The sequence below is a fragment of the Oryzias latipes genome, chromosome 4 (assembly GCF_002234675.1).
Source record: "Oryzias latipes chromosome 4, ASM223467v1".
Taxonomy (NCBI): Eukaryota; Metazoa; Chordata; class Actinopteri; order Beloniformes; family Adrianichthyidae; genus Oryzias; species Oryzias latipes.
Window position 1 is genome coordinate 14595310 of NC_019862.2, and position 26011 is coordinate 14621320.

The 26011-nt window shown below is 40.8% G+C and overlaps 1 protein-coding gene across 3 annotated transcripts in view; it reads right to left on the minus strand.

Moving 5' to 3' along the window:
* Positions 1-24792, minus strand: part of ano8 (anoctamin 8) — a 41726-nt gene extending 16934 nt beyond the window's left edge. For 2 of the 3 annotated variants that reach the window (XM_023954274.1, XM_023954273.1), the window contains exon 1: positions 23720-24792. In XM_023954274.1, the coding sequence (XP_023810042.1) occupies positions 23720-23894 (175 nt within the window). In that variant the 5' untranslated portion in view covers positions 23895-24792. Of the gene's footprint in view, positions 1-2055; positions 2231-23719 lie in introns of those variants that run through there. The other variant, XM_020702410.2, reaches the window with a different exon arrangement.
* Positions 24793-26011: the final 1219 nt, after the last annotated feature.

The window sequence follows — 26011 nt, forward strand, 5'->3', positions numbered from 1 at the left end:
CCTTTGCCCCACAAAGACTGACAGGAATAAACCTGCCTTGCCTAGACTGCAGCACACACGCTCTGTGCTGTTTGAACTATCACACAACACTCGGTTCGATCAACAGAGCAGCCCGCCACAGTTGTTTATCTGTTTTGACATGTCCTGAGCCTCAGGGAGGCTCTTAAAGAGAAAATGATTCTCACAAAGAGAGTTAACTCCAACAGATACCCCAGTCTGAAGGACCACATCATGGGAAAAAAAATCCACTCAATCCATGAGCCTTCACGGCTCACGCTCACTTTGACATATCACTGTAAATAGACTGAGTGGGAGGAGGAGATCTGTAATGCATGTGAGACCGGACCAAGCCCAAAAACAATGACAGCAGCTTGGAGAGGATAGCCGTCTCTCAACAGCTCTGTGATCGCAGAGGCGGCGTCTGTCAGAAAGTGGGAAGCTTTCCAAAGATGGCATGCAGGCATGTTCAGTATCTCAGCATTCACCACACAATCTTTAACTCACTTATTTTAGGATGCTTAGATCAATAAAATCCAAATAGGACATAGAAGTGAGTTATTTGCTTTATTTTGTACAGGAGATTTCTGCGTCCCATCAATTTAATTATTGATGTTAGAGTAATGATCCTAGTAATGATCCTTTTATTCAATGCATCCATTTTCCTGGATCTACTGCCCTTTTAGAGAAGCAACTTTCACACATTAGATCCATTCCCACTCTTCATGACCCCATAAACAAGCTCCATAAGAATGATGTTCAAATACGTTAAATGTTTAGGCCACAAAATTCCTATTACTGGACTTAAACTTGGATTTATGTAAGAAAATATAGATCTTCTCAGTAAGTCCCACTATATTTTTTTGCTTTGCATATTGTATTTTTATTTGGAATAGACAACAAAAAGAGAGATTATACATCCCCAGCAATTATGAATTACATAAACAGGAGTCCTTACATGTTTTCTGTAACCCTTGTGCTATCCTAGGCACTTTACCATTGGGAGTTGGGTCATAGACCCACTAGACAGTGCACTGAACCTTTTTTCTTCAATGATTTGTGATTTTCACTGGTATCCTTTCCACCTTTATCCACCTTTGTCATGGTAGGGAGAACACGTCAATGTAAGGGTGAGGTCATCTAAGATAGCACAATGGTTAATTATAATGCAACATTTAAAAGACCCACTAACTGATTAAAAGAAAAATGGAAAGTACAATTATATAAAAAAATGTTTTCTCCTTAAGTGTTGTTTTCAATACTCTGTGAATGATTGGTTTGAATTGTCTCAAAAATATATAATATATAATATCATGTTATAACATCAACAAAAAAAAACAAAAACACAAATTGGTTTTATTTAGCAGATTTCTAATATATATATTAAAAATATTTAAATAAATTTAAAGACAGCAATTATAACCATTATGAAGACTTCTTTCTTTTTATATTTTTTTATTGAATTTCTGAAATTGGTAATAATTATTCTCTATTTCTTGCAGACACTGAGTTGAAATGAACTGCAGCACTTTCATAAAAATACACCAAAGCAAACAATGCAACAGCAAAAACAAGCCATAACATCTAGATAGCAAAGAAGATGACAACAGCAGAGAAAGTAACTGTTAAGCTGCTTTCTTCAAGGGCTTGTATGAACTGGAACATAATTATCAGAAACGGCATAATGGCTAACAGCAGTTGTCTTCATCTAAAATAACAGCAACATTTTTTGTCAAAACCTCAGAATGAAACTTAATTTTTAAAAGTAGTTATTTAATAATTATTTAGCAGTTATTAATATTGTTAAATCATATAGGCCAAAGTTGGGAAAAGCAGTTTTAATGTCTAGTTCCAAAAAATTGCATTTTGTATTACCTAATCAAATGTGGAATTTCAAAATAAAAGTAAATCTGAACAGGCAGTTCCTGATCTTTGTTTCAAGTATCCCTGTAAAAATCAGCCAAATAAACTCAGCTTTTTGTTAAAACGATATTCTACATGACAAGAATTTCAAATTAAGTTTGAATCTCTGTTTTAAAAAAAGTCTCAAGTACTCACAAAGATGCTCTAACAGCTTCATCTTGCCCCGAACTGTTTCCCCCCAACGAAGAACACGTTCAAACATTGCAAACAGAAACACATCGAGGTGTTTTTGACTCCTCAGTCTTGAGTGGTTTGACCGGTCGCTCAGTTGTGCTTTCAGATAAAATGCTGCGGGCACTGCTGAAGCATGACAGAAATCTTAATGAGACCTGCATTCATCTCTGGGGATGACACACAAAGACGAACACACACAGTGTACACATGACCAGCCTGCAGTTTGTTTGTTTTTAAGCTTTAAGCTCCACAGCCAATTTTTTAATTCTTTTCAAGCATTTTTAAATTAATACCTGTTTTTTTTAACATGACCCATATTTTACAGATTGCTCATCGGGTTTTTGGAGAAATGACGTCTGCCTAAAAGGATCAAACCTGCCATGTGTAATAATGTACCAAAGCCAAAACCAACATCTACCTTTCCTTTGATTTTTGTTTTTATCAGAACTATGGAATGAAGGACTCTTTTTTTTTTAAGAAGAGTCTTTTTTCCATGGGAGGGAAGGATGACCACAGCATTCATATAGTTCTGAAAAGCACAACTGGCATTTTCTACAAGAGTGTTTTTATGGTAGCCCATTTTATGCTGTTAAGCCAGGGGTCTGCAACCTGCGGCTCTGGAGCCACATGTGGCCCTTTCACCACTCCATTGAGGCTCTCCAGCTCAAGAAAAATAAAAAGTTTTAGTTTTAAAAAGTACACGCAAAGTAAACAGTAAGTAAGTCCTAAAAAAAAGTGAAGTAACATTTCACTCTGTAAGGCTCCAGCAATCCGTCAAGCAGTTTGTCTCCATGGTTTGGCAAACTCTGACTTAAACATTTGACAGATTTTTGAGCATCCTGTACCACATAAAATCAATTAGAAATCAGTAAACATGACCTGATTCATAAATGAGGTGCACCAGATTATAAAGTGGATTTTCTATTTTTGAACTACTTTAAGGATGTTTAACCGTATGGTTAAAAAAATAAATAAGGGTCACTTTATTAGCTCTAATTTACAATTTACAAGTTTCTGGCTGAGATGCGTGATAAACGGCAAAATAAACTGTTGGTTTTTTTTTTCATTGTCTACTACTACATTTGCTGCATTGAGTTGATCCTGTGTGATACACGGTGTAATTTATTTTGAAAGGAAGTCATGTAAACCAAAAAGTAAATAGTTTTAAAATACCGGTATTTCCTATTTCAATATTTAATGAAGGCATAGACAATCATTGCAGATTATGACTTTTTGATTATAGTCAGGTCATTTTATTTTTAATGAGGTATTAACAATAAAAAGTAAGACATTAATGTTTAGACATTAATGAACCTACACCTATAACCAAAACCAACATACATTAGATAATATTTTTAGTATTTTAGCTTATCTCTGGTTTAAATGTAACAGTTATTGATTATGGTACATTTTTTAAGGCTCCAAACAAGCCCACACTAACATTTATTTTGAAAAACAGATCATTTCTAAGTGTCAACACTCCTTTAGCCCTGAAAAAGGGAAACCTCCCTCTCTCCCTTCCTGAGCAATAGGTTATACCTAAGACCAGAGGTGATTTTGAACCATCCAGTATTACTTGCAGCGCTCGCAGTTCCAACCGTAGTGCTTATCAGACAGCAGCCAGGCAGGAGTAAGCTGTCTGTGATCTGAGCCACTCTTTGAAGTATTCCTGCGGGATGTGTCTATGTGTGAAGTGTGCCTACATGCAGATTGTCTGTGCTTGTTTACCCGGGATGAAAAGTGGCAGATTAATCAGGAGCAAGAGCTTTTTTTCAGTCAAGTGATAAAAGGAAGGTCACATAAGATACATTGCTCTGATTTAGATGAACTATTATTGTCCACAGCTGGCCCCACAGGGGCCCCCGATGTCAAAGGGCCGACCGCATGCTTGCATAAACATACGAGAAGCAAAGAGTATTTAAGGTCTGTATGTATAAAAATCTTGTGCAAACTTGAAATGAATTACTGGATTTTTTTCTCTCACTGCTCTGCACTGCACTGATTTACCTCACCCTGCACCGCACACTAAACCCTCACTTAAATGCTGTGCAAAACCTCATAAAACAGCACAAGTATGTAATCTTGTGTACACATGCAATTCTGTGCTCTTTCTTTGAGATATTGGTAAATCAGGCCCTGTGTTACCTGTTTTTAGGTTAATGTTGTTTTGCACTGAAGACCATTGGCCCTGAAGTCTTAAATCTGTCCACTTTTAGGTGACAATTGAATGACTTCCTGTTTTTATTTTAATATGATCTTTTTTTTAGAGTTAGTTTTTTTTACCATGTTGCCTTGGTGAGTTTAATTGGGTTATCCACTTTTGCATAAATGAATTTAAATAGCAAGAATAAAAAAGTGGGAATTCATAAAGGCCCTTCTGAATTTGAGTGCCCGGGGATGTGGGTCTTAATCCTGCCTTGGTTCACTGCCATGGTGACTATCCTTAGATTTGGCTGTTAGCTAACAAAGCAAAACTTCAATGGGTTCCCAGAACAAGGATACTTTAGGAAAAAGTCAAGAAAGGGCTTTTATTTTAATAATGAACTGAATAAACCTATTTAAATACAGCAATTAAATAAAAAAAATCACCTCGCTCAGAACAGGACCCAAAACAGCAAAGGTTTGAGCAGTAAGCAGATTTTTAAATAATTATATCTGCCAATTTGTCAATAAAAGCATTAAAGGCCAGTGCTGTCTTCTCTCACGTAAAAAAACTTTCAAAACAAAAGCCCATATATGAAATGTTTGCCCTAAAACTTAACTGAGCTACAACGGGTGATGTTGTTGCTGTGAAAGTATAAAGACAAAAAGTCGGCATAAGAAAATGTACACATACGACATGTATAAACTTGTATGCATTCTTGTTTGACACTTTGCAAATGTCAAACTGATCTCTGGAATTATTTCCAGTACGTAAGCCCAGAAGCTCTACACTCTTCTATGCAGTTTGAGCAGTGGGTTTGGAAAACCAAATTATTTTGAAAAAGAACTTTGGGGAATATGGAAAAAATAACACAGAAAAAAATGACGAACCAAAGGCTAACACAAACAGTTGAAAGATGTTGAAGGATGAAAAGCAAACGAGTGAGGTAAAAATGAATTCCAAATGTCAGATTTGAATGAAAAAAATGAATTGCATGCTGTCAGATTTAACATCAGCATGTGGGACAGAGAGCCTAATCACCTTCAAACACCTCACAGTACGCCTTTATTAGAATAATCTCCATCCATGACTCTTACTGTCACCATGCTGCACACACAAGTCCACTCACAGCAACACTGAATCCCACAGTGAGCGACTCTTCACAGTCCTTTCTACTGAAAATCACACCTGAAAACATCTTTTCCCACAGTAACATAAACAGGTTTCAATAGTTTGATCAAGTCTGGTTGTGCAGCTGCAGACCAATGCCAAACCTCTTCTTTCTTTCCCCCTGCTTTCTTCAGCTTTCAAACAACAACTCAGTCTTTCTGTCTGTCTACTAAAACAAGGTGCGTTTGCTGTCAATATACATTTCTATGGATAACAAAGATGAACTTTTTCAATGCTGCATCCACCTGTACAAACATAGCAATGTGTTTTGGAGGATGTGCAGCAAAGTGCACGTCCTTATGTCTCTTTAATTTCTTATTCTGAGTCTCCTTTCTCCTCTTCTCTTAGGCCTCAGCCCGTCAGGTGTCATTTTTTATTTATTTCTCTTTTCCAGATTTCCTTTTCAGCCCATTTACCTTTCAAAACAACATGTATATTCTCCTTCATGGAGTCTAAAGAGCTGGTTTTGCCGGTTAAGTGAACTGAATTTGCAGTGATTAAAAGACAGAGACATAACAGATGTATAATTATTGATGCTGATAAAAATAAACCTGGTTTCAACACTCTTTGGTTTCCACTACTACCTTAAAACCAAAATTAATAAAATAGAATCAGATATTGTTTTAAACTGAGTTGTCTCTACAAGGTAGTTGCATTGTCAGCTTTGATTTTGAAAAGATCTGTTGTCCTTAAAGATTTCCTGTTTCAAGATTGTGTTTAAATGACTGTAATTACTGTAAATATTCTCCCTCTATTTCCCAACCTGTAATTAATGATGTGTGACTTTTTTTTCTCCTGCTATTAAAAATGTATTTTAAAAAAATGGCTTCCATACAAGTACGTGCAGGAAACTCAGGTATGAAGCTTCAGGGTTTATTAAATAAAACTGCAAAGATCCAAAGAAGCAAAATAAAATAATCCAGGTAAAAAGTTTTATGAATTTGTAAAGGAAGCCTTTAGAAGAGCTCAAACCAGAGGACAGGACGTTTGTGTGAATAGCAGTGAATGCAGGAGCAGAAACACAGATTTGCACTCACACAGGCACATTGTGAGTTTGAGATGAGAGCTTTTAGCAGCATCCTGAAATAAAACAAATGTCTGCTCTCAAGCTGAGTCAAAATATGCTCCCTTATAAATATAGGAATGTGTTTAAAGTCCCACTCCAAACATTTTTGGATCTATTGTAAAAGTGTTCCCAGTAGTCTTTACATTTTAATTATGCAGTTTTTAGCCCAAATCAAAAAACCTTTATAATTTTCTAGGACATAGAAAGTTCATTAGTAATTCACCTCTGAATTGTGGGCGGGAGTGTCGGCGCAGAGCAACCCCACCCCACTTCCCGTCATCCATCTGTTTACAGTCTCTTCCGCTAGCTTACAGACCCTCACAACCCCAACCTAACATCAGCAATGCAACAAAAATGGCAAACAGGCTAGGCAGCAGGACTGCATGAAGCAGTGACGCTGACCTTGGTGGAATAAGATAATCTACTCCTCAAAACTAAAACAAACCATGCAACATCTCTTTTTCTCCACCATTTTTTGTAATAAATGCGCTGATCCAGTGTTACATTTTTACCTAAAGAGGGAAAATCAAGACCGTCCTGGAGAGCAGCTAGGATGACCCAGCCAGCCTGACGCGCTACATCAACGACCATTAAAAGCATTTCGTCATGGGAAAAACCACCCAGTCAGTCAAGTCTGCTTTCTCCAGCAAGCAGAGCCGTCCGGAGGAATCCTCGGGAGCTTCTCCACCAAAGACGCAGTTCGAGTCCAATGCAGAGGATATGCTTCTTAGCATCAATGCTAAGTTATTCAGCTTTGACCTTCCTGGCGATCCCTCATCGGGTATTCCAAGATTTTAAGGATTCTCTGGAATTCTCCAAGCAGCAAGTGAAAAATTTGACTGCAGAGAACTCAGTGCTGAAAGAGTCGGTTAAAATCCCTTGCTGATGGAATGAGCCAACTGAAAACAAGAAGATCAAAGAGACCTTTCTGGATCTTCAGTCCAGGTCAATGCGAGATAACCTAGTGGTCATGAGAATACAAGAAATGCCAGAAGAAAACGCAGGGGAACAAATTAAAAGCTTCATCCAGACCCACTGGCTCGTCCTCTGTCTGTGGCTGGCTGGCCGCCTCCTGGCTAGCCAGGGTGCCAATCTGCCTGCTCCTTCCCACTCCCACCCTAACAAATTATGCAAACTTGCACCTAGGGCTCCGGGAATTGGATGGGTGGGATATGCTGGCGAGGTTCACCGGGGTGACAGTCTTTGGGGCCTCACCCGCCCTCTATTCCACTTTTACCTGCATTTTAGTCACCTTCAAACACTTGGGCTTGTCTCTCTTTGACCCCCCCCCATTTTAATTTTCACTTTTAACACTACACAGTACATGTTGGCACCAGACATACAACACACACACCACACACAGAGGGACCACGGGTGGGGGGGCTCTACTGTGTGGCAGCAGTGGAGCATGCCACCACACCAGAAACCCCCCATTTTAACCCCCAGCACACACACTCCACAGTGCACACCCTAACCACCATACACAGATGGGATCGGGGAGGGGCAGCCGGTCTTCACCCGCCAGGGTCCTCTTAAAACGGTCTGGCTTGTGGGGATCCCGTTGGCTGGGGCAGTGGCAGGAGGTGTGGTGCTAGGGGATGCAGTGGGGCCCCCTTGCTTAGGCTCCGGGGGTCTGCTGTCCTTTCTCTCCTGGTCAGGCCGGCCAGACCAGGGAGGATCTGGTTCCCATAAAAAAACACATGGTTCACTTTGGCAGCATGCTTGTAGCTCTACCCCCACGTTCACACTGTCACACTGCTCCCTGTCTGTTCATCCCTTGCTCCTAACCCACAGTGTATTGATGGATGCAGCCATACAGTTTTGAGTCAGATGCCAGCTCATATGAGGAAAACAAAGATGTCCATGGAGTTATTTTTCTGCAAGTGGAGGTATCGAAATAGACCGAAGCAGGTAGCTTGTGGCCCACCGACTGTAGGACCTTTGTCACTGCCTAAGTCGTTTTTTCAACAGCATTTTTTCGTCTGCTCCTGATTCACAACCATTTGAATAAAGAAACAGCAGACAGACTGTTTGGGGACTGTCGTTTTCAGTCTGTGCTGTTGTACTTGGATGATGTCATCGTTTTTTCCTCTTCCATTGAACAACATTTGCAACGTTTGGATCAAGTTTTCTCCCGGTTAGATGCGCAGGGTTTGAAGGTAAAGCTTTCAAAGTGCCAGTTTTTTCAGAAACAGGTGAAGTACTTGGGCCATGTGGTGTCTGCTGAGGGGGTGTCGACCGACCCAGAGAAAGCAGCTGCAGTCCGTGACTGGAGAAGACCAGCTAACCTGGCCGACCTCAGATCGTTTTTGGGGTTTGCAAGTTACTATAGAAGGTTTATTGCTGGATTTGCAAAAATTGCCTCTCCATTAAACCGTTTGGTGGCTAGGCTCCTCCCTCCTGGAAGAAAGGGTAAGACGCCGAAAAAGCCTGTGGATGAGTTCTGGGACACAGAGTGTGAGCAAAGCTTTCAGGAACTGAAGACTGCTCTAACAACTACTCCTGTTCTTGCTTATGCAGACTTTCAGAAACCCTTTGTGCTGGAGGTAGATGCTAGCCATGCCGGCTTGGGGGCTGTACTGTCCCAGGAGCATGCGGGCAAGCTGCGCCCCGTGGCTTTTGCAAGTCGTAGCTTGAAGCCTGCTGAGAAGAACATGAACAACTACAGTTCCATGAAGTTGGAGCTGGTAGCACTGAAGTGGGCAGTCACTGAAAAGTTTCGCGAGTATCTGGTGGGGAATGCCTGTACGGTGTTCACTGATAACAACCCGCTAAGTCATTTGGCAACAGCAAAGTTGGGGGCTACAGAGCAGAGGTGGGCATCTGAGCTGGCAGCATTTGATTTAACCATCAAATATCGCCCAGGTTCCCAAAATGCCAATGCCGATGCATTGTCGCGTCAGCACCCAGTGTTGGAGTTGTCAGAAACTGAGCCTTTGGGAAGTGAGAGGGTTTTAGGGGTGCAAGCTGAGATAAGTACCTTGCCTGGGTTGTCTCCTTCAGACCTCTACACGTTACAACACAAAGACCCTGTCCTTGGCCCCTTCTTGAAATACTGGGAAAGGGGTAAAATACCAGATGCTAGACAGAGGCACGAGTTAAGTAAACCGGCCAGGGAATTGATAAGACAGTGGAAGCGTCTCCGGGAACATGAGTTAGTGCTCTACCGCTGCATTTACAGTTCAGATGGACAGGGAGAAGTTAATCAGTTGGTGTTGCCTCAGTCTTTGCAGGAATCCATTCTTCACTCCTTACATGACGATCATGGCCATCAGGGTACCGAACGGACTCTGCAGCTGATTCGGTCGAGGTATTATTGGCCAAACATGTATACGGATGTGGAGAAGTGGTGTAGGAGCTGTGAGAGGTGCGTAGTGTCAAAAGCATTACAACCAAAGGTTAAGACCTTTATGGGCTCAATGAAAGCCTCTCGACCTCATGAAGTTCTGGCGATAGATTTTACCGTGTTGGATCCGGCTACTGATGGCAGGGAGAATGTTTTGGTGATGACAGATGTGTTTTCAAAATATACACAAACGGTCCCTACAAAAGATCAAAGAGCTAGCACTGTCGCAGAGGCATTGGTGAAACATTGGTTTCAACTGTTTGGTCCCCCAGCCCGCATTCATTCGGATCAGGGGCGGAATTTTGAAAGTAATCTGGTGCACCAACTCTGTAAACTGTATCAAATTGACAAAAGCCGCACAACCCCGTACCATCCCCAAGGCAATGGCCAATGTGAACGTTTTAACCGCACGCTGCATGACCTTTTACGGACATTACCACCTGAGCAGAAACGCAGATGGCCTCGCCACCTTTCTCAAGTTACATTTGCCTACAATACAACTGTCAATCAATCAACTGGTATGACCCCATATTTCCTGATGTTTGGCAGAGAACCGAGGTTGCCGGCAGACTTTTTGATGGGAAGTGAAATGGAGCATGATCTTCCTTTAGACGAATGGCTTGAAGAACACCAGAGCTCCTTAGCTGTGGCCTATGCAGCAGTGCAGCAGAAGATGGAAAACACCAGGGCGCAAAGAGACCTGAAAATGCAGGGTCAGTGTCTGGCCCCAGATTTTGAGGAGGGTGATTTGGTGTACACAAGGAATCATGGAGTTAGAGGAAGGAATAAAATCCAGGACTTTTGGGACCCAACTCCCTATCAGGTTGTTCGCCGGCCATCTCCACAGGGGGTTGTGTATTCGGTAGCCCCTGCAGGTCAGGACGGTCCCCTGCGACAGGTTCACAGGGCAGAGCTACGGAATGTCCCTGAGAGGAAGCCAGCGGGGGAAGCCTCAGTGAAGGGGGAGGTTCCGGAGCATGCACAGGGGGGCGTAGGTGGTGTTGATGATGGTGTTGAGCTCCATTTGGATGACTCATTGAATGTGGACGATGAGGAGGTACCACCTCAGATACAACCTCCTCAAGGTCAGGAGCTCACGGAAGAAGCTGACAGGCCACTAGTTTGTGAGCCCAGGAAGTCAACCCGAAAAACGGCAGGACAACATTCTAACCCACATAAATTGCCTATGTCAGCAAAGGTCTCGGTGGACCCACATCGTCGGGTCGACGATGCACTTTGAGGGGAAGAGATGTAACGGGAGTCACCTGTAGGTGTCTCTATACCCATTGTTCAGGGGGTTTAAAAAGGAAGTTGACGTGTGGTTGTTATGGCGCTAGCTTCCTGTGAGAAAGCCGGTTAGCTCAGAGAGCAGCGTGAGTTGGCTCGAGCAAAGAGTGCGGTAAGACTGCTGTTATCCTTACCTGTGGATGATGTTTTTAAGCAGTGCTTGATGTTTTATTTTTTATTGTATGACAGGATCACGGCAGAGGTAGATCCTGCTTTTCTGGGGGTTTTAAAGACTGGGCGTGAGGTTTTGCGACGCACCAGGTATTTTACACTTTTATCACAGCAGAGGTATATTTTAAACAAATGGTAAATTATTTTTTATCAAATGTTTTTAATATGGTGCTTCTTCTGTTTTTAGTGTTGGAATACTGTGCCCTGCTGTCCTGTTTAAGTTTATGTTTTGTACTTTGTTTGTCCGCTCCTGACGGAGCTGTCCCAGCGTGATTGACTAATCAAGTGCAGGAGCGGACTATTTACCCTCTGTTCTGTTTGTCATTTTTTTTAGTCACTTCCCTCAGGTTTCACCCCGCATGTTATTTTGGTGGGTGCCGTATCCCACCGAGTGCTGTGTATCACAGTTACGTTGCATGTTTTTATTTTTTATTGTTGTGCATGAACTGTGGTTTTTTTGTCTGCATGCTCCTGTGGTGTCATTGATACGGTCAACATTTTTATTCTACTCATGACGGGGTTTTTGTATTAATAAATCTTCGTAACCTGCTTTGTGGTAGTTTTCCCCTTTCTTGGCCCCTGCAACAATTAGATAAACAGTCTGCTATGATTGTGTCATATAAGGTTGTGAAAGTTAAAATGCGACTTATAGTCCAGTGCGACTTATCTGTGTTTTTTTCTACTTTATAATGCATTTTTGGGCTGGTGCGACTTATACTCCGGTGCGACTTATAGTCCGGAAAATACGGTAGTCATGAAAAAGTAGAAAGCTTTTCACAACAGCGCGGACGGGAAGTGTAACCGGCTGAACTGAACATTGTCAGAGGGACGGATTATGAATAATCAAGTAGTGGTGATGAATAGAGCAAAATGAATAGGCGCTTTTGTGGAGCAAACAGACCTCCTTGTTGAGCAGAGGGCAAGTGCAGACGAAAGCTTCTCTGATGAGCGCACAACAAAAGACCATGAGTTACCTTCTGCCACCATGCAAACACAAGCAAGTGGCCATCTCAGTCAGACAACTCACGCAGTAAAGAAGACTTATTCCATATTTCTTTTAGTTCTGCAGAAGATTTATCCCATGTTTCGTTTAGTTTGGCATAAGGCTCCGTTCAGATACATAAAACAAAGATCTCCATAGAAAACTTTGGGTATTAAACCACAACTAACGGAGCTCACAGGTAGAAGCCGGGGAGGAGGGTGGGGTGACGAATGCAGAGCTTGCGGAAATGGAAGAAGAGGATTGGACCGCACCTGGAACTTAAGTAGGACGCAGAACAGGTGAGTTGATTAGACTGAACCGCCCGCAGGGAGGAGTAACCAGGTAAACGCACTGCTTGAGTTGCCTGCCCGAAATACTCCCAGGGTTGTTCACTTCTTTGCTGTTAGTCAACGCTGTGCCACAATGTCTTCACCCGGTTTACAGCCTGATTCTGATAAATACATGGTATGCTGGATATTTTTCCTTGAAACAACAATTAATAAAAACAAAATCCCAAGGCACAGTCTCTGAAGATGATCGCTACATGTAACATAAAAACAGAAAATACCAAGCCTACAGTTTTAACACTATTTTTTATACATTTGATTTTAAGTTGCTGCTCTCAATTCTATCATAGAAAAATATCATAAGAACAAATTAGCTCATCATTTATCTTTAAGTTATAAATTGCCATCCATACTGCCTTACTGCAGAGGCTCAGGAGAGAAAGAAGCCCTGCTTCCAACCAATGAACTTAGAACTAAAAAAAAACAGAGATGCAGAGGGAACTTCGAACATATTCTACGCAGCTAAAATGTTTCTATTACAGAAAGAGGATTCAGTATCCCTGCAAACAAAAATGGTTAAACAACTAGGATGAAATGAAAAACTTCTTAATGAATGAGGACAATAAATATGAAACAAAAAAAACCTAAAGTGGAACACAATACAGCCCAAGAGAAATAAATGAAGAACTATCCCAAACAGATTAGATAATTAGGTTGTTGTGTAACCATTTTCTGTCCTGAACAAAATAACTAGAATGCCCTTCATGCATCTGTGCACAGGGACAGATTGGTTCACAAAATAAGTGAGAAAGAAAAGGAGACAGACAGCCTTTGAGGATAAGAGGATAAGAAACATGTTTCAAATTTGAAACCTATAGAAAGAGCCTCTACCCTTATCAGAAGAACACGTGTGCTCCTTAACATTTCTTTGGGGGTTATTAGTCTTTCTACTATTGTTTGAAATAAACAATAAATTTGATTTTAGGAGGGTTTTTTTTGCAAAGAATTAAAGCCTGAAATTTCCCCTGTTGTATTTGACTATTTTGTAAAGGTTAGCTAGAAATATCCACATTGAAACTGAGATTCCAGTAAGTGTTGGTTTCTTCAGAAGGTCATCCAAGATCAGCAAAACAATGCTGCAATTCTGGACTGCAAATAGTGGCCATTTATATAAAAGAAATAATGTAAAATACAACAACAAATGAAATCAATAATAATGATGATAATAGAAAATCGACAGATCGAATGCAGTAGCGGAGTCTGTCTGATCCATTAACTGCTCCATTTGATAGAGATAAGGAACAGACACCAACACGGATTGACACAAGAAAGAAACTTCAGAGACACCAGATAATTCTGAGAATCTATAAAGGCCAATTTGGAGGATTTTAGCTCTACAAAGGTCTCAAGGTCTCAACTAAAACTGACCTAACTATTATAATCGAATTGTGAGAATAAGGATGTTACTCTGCAAAGATATTCTACAATCATCATTGAAAAATCAAGCCCTTTTTAAGTGAAAGTGCATTTGCCTTCGAAAATGATGGATTCACTCTGAGTAAGTTTTTAAAAAGCAAAAATATTTTACAGTTTATGATACCAACAAGGTAAAAAAAAAAATCAAGGAAACTTAACAGGAAAAAGAGTTTTAGATTTTTAACTTTATCTAAACCAAAGAAAGAACAAATGTTTTTAATATGAAGACAACTAAGATAGCAGCAAAAAATAGAGGTAAAAGGTTTTCTTTTATGGCGCTCCTGTTTGCATTGGTATAAATAATCCAAGTATCAATTTTCCCAAACCTGTCTGTTTATTCTTTCTTCACTTTTCCACAGCTTTCCTTAGCCTCACTCTGCATGCCTTCTCTGTCTGTTTACATTTTCTGCTAAAGACTCGAGTTGCTGCCATTGAAAAACAAGCCCTGTTAATATTTCATACATCTTTCATGTAACTATTTTTCTAAAGAAAATCTTGGTTTTCTAACAAAAGATGTTTGTTTTCCAGAGTTGAATAAAGTTTTGACATACTTTTAAACACGACAAATTGTAGTTGATGTCGCAAAAAATACAACAATTACAGTTTACAAATGAAGTTCACATCGATGTTTTCTAAATCTTATCACTGATAGAGAACAGGGGATTTACACTGATAACGCACAACAGCACACTAAAATCTCCAGTTAAAAACAACCCAAGTTGGGATGTTTGTTACCCAACTCCGAGGTTAAAAAGGGGACTAAATTTTTTCGGGCTTATTTTAACTCAAATCAAAAAACCTCAGGAAAAATAAATAAATTGGGTTACAATGAAACCATTGTAATCCAAAAAATTTGTATTGCTCCAAAAGGTAACCCAAAATAGATCCCTACATGAATCATCCAACAAAAATGGGTTGAAGAAATAATCCAAGTGTTTTAGGTATGAGGCAGAAACGTCTTTATCCTACAAAAGTGAATCACTATTTGGGCTGCATAGCCAACATTGAACCCATCCTTTATCTGATCTCATATTTTATCATTTTTTAAGAACTAATCTGGATTACAGGAATCTAGTTTTTCTCTATCCCAGTCACTGATTTAACATGTTTTTCACCTACAGTCCAGAGTCCTTAAAATCACACATATCAGTCTTATACATTATGAATTCTTGATTCCATACATCTAGGTATACTTCTGACATCAACGACGTGGTTGATCCTTGACTCTAAGGTTGTTTTTTGAAGGTTAATGACGCTAGCATAATAAAGGCCAACAAGGGCGGATCCATAAAAATAACAGCGTGTCCTGGAAACTCATCTGGATTCCTGGAGGCATCCAAGAGAAACCAAGGGCTCTACAACAGATTATCTAATAACTAAAGCAAATTTAATGAGGAAAAAAAGGGGCGACTCCGACCAGACATGTTCTGAGGTGACCTCTGCAGAGAGGACACACAGCTGTTACGTGTCATCCACATCCTCTGTGCTTTCGTCTGCTTTTTTTCCCCTCACAAAGCTGCACATACATTTCTCTGAGTTTTTGATAGCAGATGATGAAAACGTATTTATTTTGAGTTGCTCATCAGAGCCTGCAAGCAAACAGATAAAGCGTCCATTTCTGTTGGGATTCACTTTGAAAGTGGTCTGCCAGAAGGTAACAAGGACATGATGGTGAGGTCTGATTTAATTTTACTGAGAAAATCTAAGCGAGCCATGGCCAAACAAAATGTACCATGGGAGCGTTTTATAGCAGAGAAAGAACGATAGTAAAGAACAAGGCTTTGTGCTGCAAGACAGTAGGAAATTTAAAACTCCTTTGCTCCTCATTGACGGTTTCTGAGCGGGCATTGTCACGGATAAACATCCATATATTTCTGAGACAGCAGAGAGGCTAATGTGAAGCAGGACCAAGTTCTTTACTGCAATTGTGTTTGTTCTGACTGCTTAGCAACTAAGAGAGGAATAAAGTCAATCAAATTTGAGACCAGCGGCCACAGAGGGTAAAGTTCAGAGTGACAGATCCCACTCCATCTGACATTGGCTTCCTGGTAAGAATCAAGAGCCTCGACTTGCTTAGAAAGTCTCTGCACCATGTCACATAAAGCAGGGGCAGGAAATACCAGCAGCACTTCAAAAGACGCCGAGTTATTATCTTTATCTCTGTACAGTTTTGCAGTCTGGGTGTCTAAAAATGGAAATGTTTGTGCTTCAAGAGGGCAAGAATTAGGGTTTAGCTGTAGCTTGGCTTGAGGCAAAGCAGCATTATGGCTGCTATGATTAAGACATTAAAAACTTGCGAATATAGGACGCTAAATCACCACTGGCAAGACAGATGGTTTATCACAACTAGAGGAAATTGTCTGTAACTAAAACAATCTGCATATTAATGGATTTACATATTTCTACAGTTACAAAAGGAGGATGTTTCTCAAAGACACACGATAACATATCAAATGGAAACTTTTTTTTGTATTTAAATAAAGAAGTATCTATCAGTAACTCTAAATTATATCTTGAAAAACTAGAAGGATCTGCTTTCTGTTTTTATCATTTGTTCTTATTTATTTTTATCATTTGTTTGTTTTATTTTATTTTGTTCTTTAGTTTTTACTTCTTTTAATAAAATGCAGTTTTCAGGTTTGTTGTTAGGTTTTGTTACTTACTGCCTTATGATATTACCTGGATAAGTTACTAACCCTTACAGTTTAACAACACGTTTTCAGAAGTTTGTTATGTAAAACATTTTCTCCTTTACAAGCAAAAAGGATTTTGGAGTAAAAAACTGACAAATCAATGGTGAATCATATCAGATATATTATGAAGAGTCAAGTCCTCATGAATCTGAATCAAATCTATTCAGGACGTTGTCTGTAAACAACCAGCCTTAATGGTTGCTTTTGGAAGTCATCTTTTTTCTCCTTATTTTCTTAAAGTTGCAAAATAATTTTTCTAACTCTAAAAAGGCAGCCCTGTTTGTTTACTCCTCAATGCTAGGTGGAGCTGTTTGTTTCTATGATCAGCCATGTTAAAATCCCAATCCAATCATATTTTGATCTATTTTAAAAGGATTCTCAGTGGTCTTTTAGTTATGATAAAAACCTGTGTCATTTTCTAGGACTTAGATTCAGCAAGAGTTCGTTAGAAATTCTCGGGGTTGTGGGCGGGAAGCCCGTCACCATTTCCCATCATCCATCAGGGAGCTTGTGGCACATCAATTATAGCGCCTACGTTACTGGTACAAGCTTTTTCCTTCTGAATTCACAACGATTTGAATAGAGACATAGGCAGAAATGCACATTTTAAGTTTATCTTCCTTTATATATCATGAGGAAAAATGCTACAAGAACATGTTAAAAAAACACAATTTTCATCGGAGTGGGTCTTTAAGTTAAGCTGCTGACTCACAATTTGCCAAACCCTTTCTACAAAACTGCAGCTTTCATCAACCTTCCTTTCCACACACAACTTAACAAGTCTATAACGTATTATCAAGTTGTGACACTGCATGTTCATGTTGTGCAGCCCTGCTCTTTTTTTTATTGTAGCTCAGAAGCATCAAGCTGACTGTCACTAAATAACTGTAACTAATCAAATAAACATGGACTTTTGACAGCAGCAAGGAGAATCTAATTAATGTAGCTTGGTTAGATCATAGTCTGAACATGATACACTTAATAAGGCCACACTGGCTCATACCAATCCATCACCTAAAATTTGTCTATTTCAGCAACAGAACTCGATAAATTTCATGTTTCTGGTGACAGAAAAACTTTACTGGTATGTAGCAAGTACCAGGCTTTCTGCAATGCTTTCATTTAAGGAAATGTTTCTTACAAATATATAAATAATCTTAGTTTTGATACAGCTGTTTTGTTTTATAGATGACATGATGTTCTGCTTAGTGCCACTGTGAAATTTTACGATCTATTTCTTGCTCATATTTGTTTCTTTGACCCTTCAGGTGAGGCTAGAAGTGGACAAATATCACCTGCAAGGAGATCTTGACACCTACTGCAGTGCAGCACTTTCTCCAGAACATAAGGAAGAACGGAAAGGCATCATGCAGGGATTAACGGAAAAGAGATGTCTAAAGCTCAGTTATTAGACGGCTCATACTGCTGTCATTATATCATCCGCATTCATCTGCCCCATTCACTTATGCAGCTGTGGGAGAGTGACTGCCGCTGCAAACAAAAAGGAAAACAAAAAAACAGCTTTTCTTTTAGAAAGTTTAGTCATGTTCTTCCTCTCAGTGTTTCTGCCCTTCCACAGCTGTGACACTGAACCTGACTAAACCTATCGGAGGCAAAACTGAAGCATCCCGCTTGTTTGAGAGGCAGGAGAGAGCAGATGCAGTGAGAGCCTGCCCGCTGAAAACTGCATTTATTAATGCCCAACAACATGGACGGAGCTTAGTTTAATATGTGAAAGATAATGGACTCTCAAATTACCACAAAAGCATTGCACTTTCAGAAAGCAGCAGTGATGAATAAGGCTTAATAGTTTATCACTAGATGTGAATCCTGTGTACTCCCATAAGGAGTAAAGGCAGAAAAATATCTTGATTGTAACACAAGTACGCCTATATTCATAGGAAAAAGTTTTTTGTGTTTTTTCTTGACAATTTGATTTAAAATCAGCTTTGAAATCCATTTACAGTCATTTATCACATAATGACCATATTTTATTCCCATTAGGACGACTGGTCATATGAAAAAGCTCAAAGCAAAAGTGCCTATTTGGAAGGTAAAAATTACAAGATGAAAGAAAAGTTCTGCTCAAACCCAACCAGACTGCAGCAACCCATTAACTTTGCAGTTTTCTTTTTCAATGCTACATTGAATCCCTGCATGTCTACCAGTTACTTATAAATGCTCTGGCTGATTGAGAAACCAGAAAGTACATGACCTAATTTCTATAACACAGAATCTTATCACCGTTGGCCTCGGAGGGAGAACGGTCTAATTGGTGTGACTTTTATGTAGCATTTTCTAATGACAGGCGCTTAATTAATCCTTGAAACATTGGCTTGCGAGAGTCAAAGGAAGATAGCTGAGAGGATCAAAATCACAAAGGGCCACAGTGGAGGGATTAGGAAAATGTGGAAGAGGCATCCAAGCCTCCAGAGAGAAAAAAATAAAAAAAGATTTCCAGAATACCACCAAAGGTTTGAGCAGAATGGAGAAGCCACCCTGGTGGAAATACTGCTGCACGTATGACGTGAGACACGTGTGAGGGCAGTTATGTGATATCTTGATAATCCCAATTAAGTTCCATCCATAAGAGCCAAAGACAGGAAGCCAGTAGGCAAGCAGGAGTTTCCAATTGTAAACCCTGAGTATTACCTGTATAAACATGTATCTTCAAAGTCGCCGTTTGTTGCAATGCATTTCACAGTATTAAAAAAATAAACACTGAAGTAAGAGTAAAAGTATAATGAAACAGAAAAAATATGTTTAAAGACCTACTCCGATGAAAATTGTGTTTTCTGTGTTTTTAACATGTTCTTGTAGCATTTTATCATGATGGAAGACATTTATAAAGGAATGTAATAAATATTTCTTTATTTAAACTGTTGTGAATTAGGAGCAGACAAATAAAGCTATTGGTAATAGCCTGTACGTGGTTCAGAAACTACAGTTGATGAGCCACAAGCTTCCTGTTCCATTCCGATACATTCCCTTGCAGATGACCAGATCTGTGTACGTCTTCATTTGCCTTGTCTGAGTTGGCATTTGGATCATAACAGTCCCGCCCACATCTCAGAGGCAAATTTCCTAAAAAACTACTGCCACTCTGCAAAAACTATGTCCTAGAAAACAACAGATAAATTTTGTCTAAAAGCGGCATCATCATAATTAAAGACCGCTGGGAACGCTTTTAGAATAGATTAAAAGATCATTGACATATATGTCCAGTATTTCAACTTGTTTGATGCCAATGAATATCTGATCATAACAATTGATGATGATGGTAACAATATTTCATTTCGGACACTAATTGGAAACATAGGACAAGATAAAAACAATACAAGAAATATCCGAAAGGGAGTGAGAAGATATTATAAATTCTCACCCCCTGGCCTAGACCAAATTTATTACCACACCTAGTATACTCACCTTCAGTTTCAGAAACCCATATAAACACATACAAACATACAGTGAGGTCAATAAGTATTTGATCACCCTGTGATTTAGCAAGTTTCCCACTTAGAAAACATGGAGGGGTCTAAAATTGTCATCATAGGTGCATTTCCACAGTGAGAGACAGAATCTGAAGAAACATTCAGAAATCATGTTGTACAATTTTTTTAAAACAATTTATTTGTATATTACTGTGACAAATAAGTATTTGATCACTTGATTATCAAATAGATTTCTGACCAGCAAAGACCTGCTGTTCTGCTTTTAAACAGTCCAACTCCACTCTGCTCATGATTCTAAATTAGTGGCACCTGTTTGAGGTCGTTAGCTTGCATAAAGGCACCTGTGCACCCCACAATCAGCCAGAAGTCTAACTACCAACATGGGCAAAACCAAAAACAAGAGACAAAATTGTAGACCTTCACAAAGCTGGAAGTGGCTACGGGGCAATTGCCAAGTTGCTTGGTGAGAAAAGGACAACTGTTGGAGCAATTGTCAGAAAATGGAAGAGGCTAATGATGACTGTCAATGTCCCTCGGACTGGGGCCCCTCGCAAGATCTCACCTCGTGGGGTATCGATGATGCTAAGGAAGAAGAATCAGCCCAGGACTACACGGGAGGAGCTGGTCGATGGCCTGAAGAGAGCTGGGACCACTGTTTCCAAGGCTACTATAAGTAATACATTAAAACGTCATGGTTTCAAATCATGTATCACACGGAAGGTTCCCCTGCTGAAGTCAGCCCATGTCAAGGCCCGTCTGAAGTTTGCCAATGACCATCTTGATGATCCAGAGATGTCATGGGAGAAAGTCTTGTGGTCAGATGAGACCAAAACAGAACTTTTTGGTCTTAACTCCATTCGGCGTGTTTGGAGGAGAAAGAAGGAGGAGCATCATCCCAAGAACACCATAACTACAGTGAAGCACGGGGGTGGAAGCATCATGCTCTGGGGGTGTTTTTCTGCACAGGGGACAGGACGACCGCACTGTATTAAGAAAAGGATGAACGGGGCTCTGTATTGTGAGATATTGGGCAAAAACCTCCTAACCTCAGTCAGAGTGTTGAAGATGGGTCGTGGCTGGGTCTTTCAGCATGACAATGACCCGAAGCACACAGCCAAGAAAACCAAGAAGTGGCTCCATAAGAAGCATATCAAGGTTCTGGAGTGGCCCAGCCAGTGTCCAGACCTAAATCCAATAGAGAATCTTTGGAGGGAGCTGAAACTCCGTGTTGCCCAGCGACAGCCCCAAACCCTGACAGATCTAGAGAAGATCTGTATGGAGGAGTGGGCCAAAATCCCTGCTGCAGTGTGTAGAAACCTAGTGAAGAACTACAGGAACCGTTTGACCTCTGTAATTGTTAACAAGGGCTTCTGTACCAAATATTACAGTTGTTTAACTCAAGTGATAAAATACTTATTTGTCATAGTAATATACAAATAAATTGTTTTTAAAAATTGTACAACGTGATTTCTGAATGTTTCTTCAGATTCTGTCTCTCACTGTGGAAATGCACCTATGATGACAATTTTAGACCCTTCTATGTTTTCTAAGTGGGAGAACTTGCTAAATCACAGGGTGGTCAAATACTCATTGACCTCACTGTATCTACACCAGTGTTTTTCAACCTTTTTTGAGCCACGGCACACTTTAACCCTGAAAAAAATCCCGCGGCACACCAGCATCCAAAAAAAAAAAAAAAAAGCAGAAATTCATGGTCTGTATTGATCGACAGCCCCCCCCCCCCCCCCCCCCCCCCCCCCGCAATCTCATGTGAATTTTTGTGATAATTGTGGCAGAAAAAGCAGGAAGTTGCGGCTGTTTTTTTCTAAGAGATGAACCACCAGCTAAAGCTCGTCTTTAGCTGGTATATTTGTTAGAACTGAGCGACTTTATCAGCAGAATTAAGAACAAGGAAGTGAAGACTTTAACCACTTCTGATTGGTCAGACTGATGACATGTGATTAAGCCTTCAAGAATGATTGGCGGAGACAGTTAAAGGGGCGGGACTTGTCCTTACACAGTTATAGCTGCAGCTAAATCGCGGTGCCGTGATTTTATCAAAATGTCTTTAATAGAATTAAATAAACACAAAGCAAAAGTAATTTTACGATCTTTTATATTCCTAACTACTCAGTGTTTTATCAGGGCCTGTTTGGATGAACAAAGAGCTGATTTCCTGGAGATGGAAAATGTTTTTAGATCAGTGAATGAGGGCAATTTCTCCACGGCGCACTTGACCATCTCCCACGGCACACTAGTGTGCCGCGGCACACTGGTTGAAAAACACTGACCTACACAAAGAAAAATACACATGGAACCATCAGACACTCATTTGTCATGTATAAACGCTCATTTGGTTCCATTGAAATCTTATTCCCCAAAACCCACACACACACACACACACACTATTCTAATTTATATCCATAAATATATACAGATAATCAGAGGTTTATTCTTCAGTTTGACATAATTAAACATTTAAGCCTTTTTGCTAATGTTTTTTTGTTTGTTTACTTACTAGGTTCTGCTTCAGCAAGACTGTTTCTTCATTTTCGGACTTTTGTACTTTCATTGAATTTAGTCTGATAAGGTCCAAGTACTGATAACTGTTCAGCCAAAAAATACTTGTTTTTTTAACAAGACAAAATCAGTAATTCACCAAACTTTAAAAAAAACATGTTCCACAAAACAATTTAAAGTAAAAAAGATTAACAACTTTTTAAACACCGCCTTATTTCTGACTTTACATTTTTTGCTTGATCCAACCAGAACTTTACAGGAGGAGAGAGAAAAAAAATCACCTTTCATTTGTCTTTGCACCATTATTACTCCTCACTTCTAACTTGCAACCCTCCAGCACATTTCTGACCCACTGGAGCATCCATAGAAGTAGATCACAGGACCCGGCAATGCCACCGTCCACAGGGGATGACATCAGTCTGCTTTTCCCAGTCTGCTGCTGCATGCTCAGGTTACCTTGTCCAAGTACTCATGTGTTACCAGCCCCCTGCTCCACTGCATCACTTTGCAGCGGCAGTCGCAGAAGATGATCCTGCATCCCACATACAGGAAAACAACCCTGCTTTGCAGCTGAGGCTCCCTGCAGGGGCAAATATTGTGGTCTGATCTAAAAATAGCTTCTTCCCTCCAAATATAAAAAAAAATAGTCCCTGTCATTGAATGTAAACAGAAAACATGTGTATTCTCCCCTTTATTGAAAGGACAACTTTCTGTTGCCTCAACAAAAGCAAAGATGCATTTATTATAGTTTTTCCTGTGGGTTTGACTGGAAACAGAAACTTAATTGAAACCAACTGAAGAGGCATTATGGATGTCAAAAAGCCAAGTCAGTGTGGAGAACATCACATGCGGGTCAGAACCGTTCCCAGCATCCGTCACTGACAAAAGCTGCTGTCCCACAAATCTGCAGTCATGGTTTCTCCGTCTGCATCATCATGTGCTCATCTGAAGACATAAGAGCGTCACATCCACCTGTCCTCTCCTCCGCCTGCACCCGAACCGTCCGGACCTAAAGAGGCGCTTTGGACTCACCCAGTACTCCCGAGGAGCTCTGCTGGGGCGCAGTGGCCGGCTCCGGCCTGTCCGCGTCCCCCTGCTGTGGTCGGTGTCGGTGCCTGGAGTTCTCGGGGCCGTCGCCGGTGGTGGTCACACCTCCAGCGGCGGTGGGCGCTGCAGCCGCGGCCGCTGCCGTCCCTGCGTCGGGCATGCTCTCTCTATCAGCGGGGAGCGGCGCCAAATGAAGATATTCTCCGGGAAACTGTGCAGCGGTGTCGCATCTCAGGCAGAGGGTGGAGCATGGGTGTAGCGGCGCAGGTTCCGGGGTTAAATGGGTATGAAAGTGAAGTGAAGGTTGTGGCGATGGATCATCTATGTGGGCTGTCTGGAGCAGGTTGCCGTCCTCAGACTACAAGAGGAGGGACAAAGAACAGGGGAGCTGGGGGAGGGGGCTGGATGACACACATCCACACAACACGTAGATGGATTCACCTTACAATCTCCCAAAATAGGTGGGTGTTATGCTAAACTGCACCCTGCAAAATTATTGCAAAGTCAGGTAAACTGGCTGACCAAACACTCCATCCATCTGCATTTAGAGATACTCGGAGGAATTTTAAACGTAAGTGACCTTGAATTTCCATCTGCCAGTAAAATAGATTTATGTCACAGTTCATTTGCAGGTATAGGATACCCTTCATTTTTTTAAAAGGGCAAAAACTATGACTTCATTAAAGACCTACTTTGATGAAAATGATGTTTTTGGTGTTTTTACTATGGCCTTGTGGCATTTTTTTGACCATGGAAGACATACAAAGAAATTTAAGCTTAAAATTGTTGATGAAATATGCAGTTGGAAAAAGCTTGTCATTGTGGTGTGTAGACACTACAATGGCAAGCCACAAGCTCCCTGCTTTGGTCCATTCTGATGCATCCACTTGACACACGTCTGTCTTCGTATTTCTCATCTGAACTGGCATCTGGCTCAAAACTGTACAGCTAGAGATCTCCAACATTGTTCACCATTTTTGTTGCACTAATGTTACGTTGGGGTTGTGACGGGCTGTAAACTGGAAGGAGAGCATGTAAACAATGTGATGATGGGAAGTGGGGCAGGGTTACTCCATGCCAACGCCCCTGCCCACAAGTCAGAGGTGAACATCTAATGTACTACTGCCGCTCTGCTGAAATTATGTCCAACCATTGACTGTATGTGTCCAATATGTGTTTTTAGTTTTTTGGGCAAAAACAGCATAATCATATATAACCCTTGTGCTATCTTAGATGACCCCACCCTTACATTGACGTGTTCTCTCTACCATGACAAAGGTGGATAAAGGTGGAAAGATTTCATGTAATCCATGGACACCAGTGAAGATCACAAATCATTGAAGATAAAAGGTTCAGCGCACTGTCTAGTGCAGAGGTGGGCACTGAGGGCCGCAGTCCTGCATGTTTTCCAGCACACCCTACTCTGGCATGTTCTAATTGGCTGGACACACCTGAACCAGGTAATCAGCCATGAGTAGGGCAAGACTATCTGGAAATCATGCAGACACACCGGCCCTCGAGGCCTGGAATTGCCCACCCCTGGTCTAGTGGGTCTAGATGACCCAACTTCCAATGGTAAAGTGCCTGTGGCTGGGTCTGTTTTTGTGCCTTCACTAGAAGAACCTAAATGATGGCATGGTTTCCTGTGCAAATATCAGTTAGGTTCTCCTAGTGAAGGCATGTTTTTTTTTAACCAAACCTCCGTTCTGACTCTGATGGGCCTCTTTGCAGTTTTACACCCATACAAGAGTTGGTGAACATGTGCCTGTGTGAGCAGATACATCCCTGTTCTTAACAAAGAAAGTTTCGTCATCCGTAATAATATCCACGACCTCGCTGATACTGTTCTAGCTCGGCCCACTGACTGTACTCAACAGCTGCGAGGTGGCAGCTGTCACACTTTGTGCACACAGTGAGCCTGGTAAATTATTGAGATCTGAGGTTATAAACTGCTACCTGGATTCAGGCCAAACCTTTTCTGCATAAGTGCAGTCTCTTTTCTTAGCCATCTCTCCTGGATCCTTTGTTTCTGTGCAGCCCTCCCTCCTTACGTGATGCTCAACACAGGAGCATCCATGTGTGAGCAGAGATTGTGCTTACTCACCATCCTTTGGGTTGACAGGTGCAAGGCAACTTATAGGGCACACACATGAGTTCATGTGCAGTCTATGCCTTGTTTTTTATGTTTTGCAAATTGCATGTGCATTCTGTGAAAAGGAAAAAATAGTGGCCATAATGATTCTACCAGTTCCACTGCTCTAAACAAAGTACTTTACT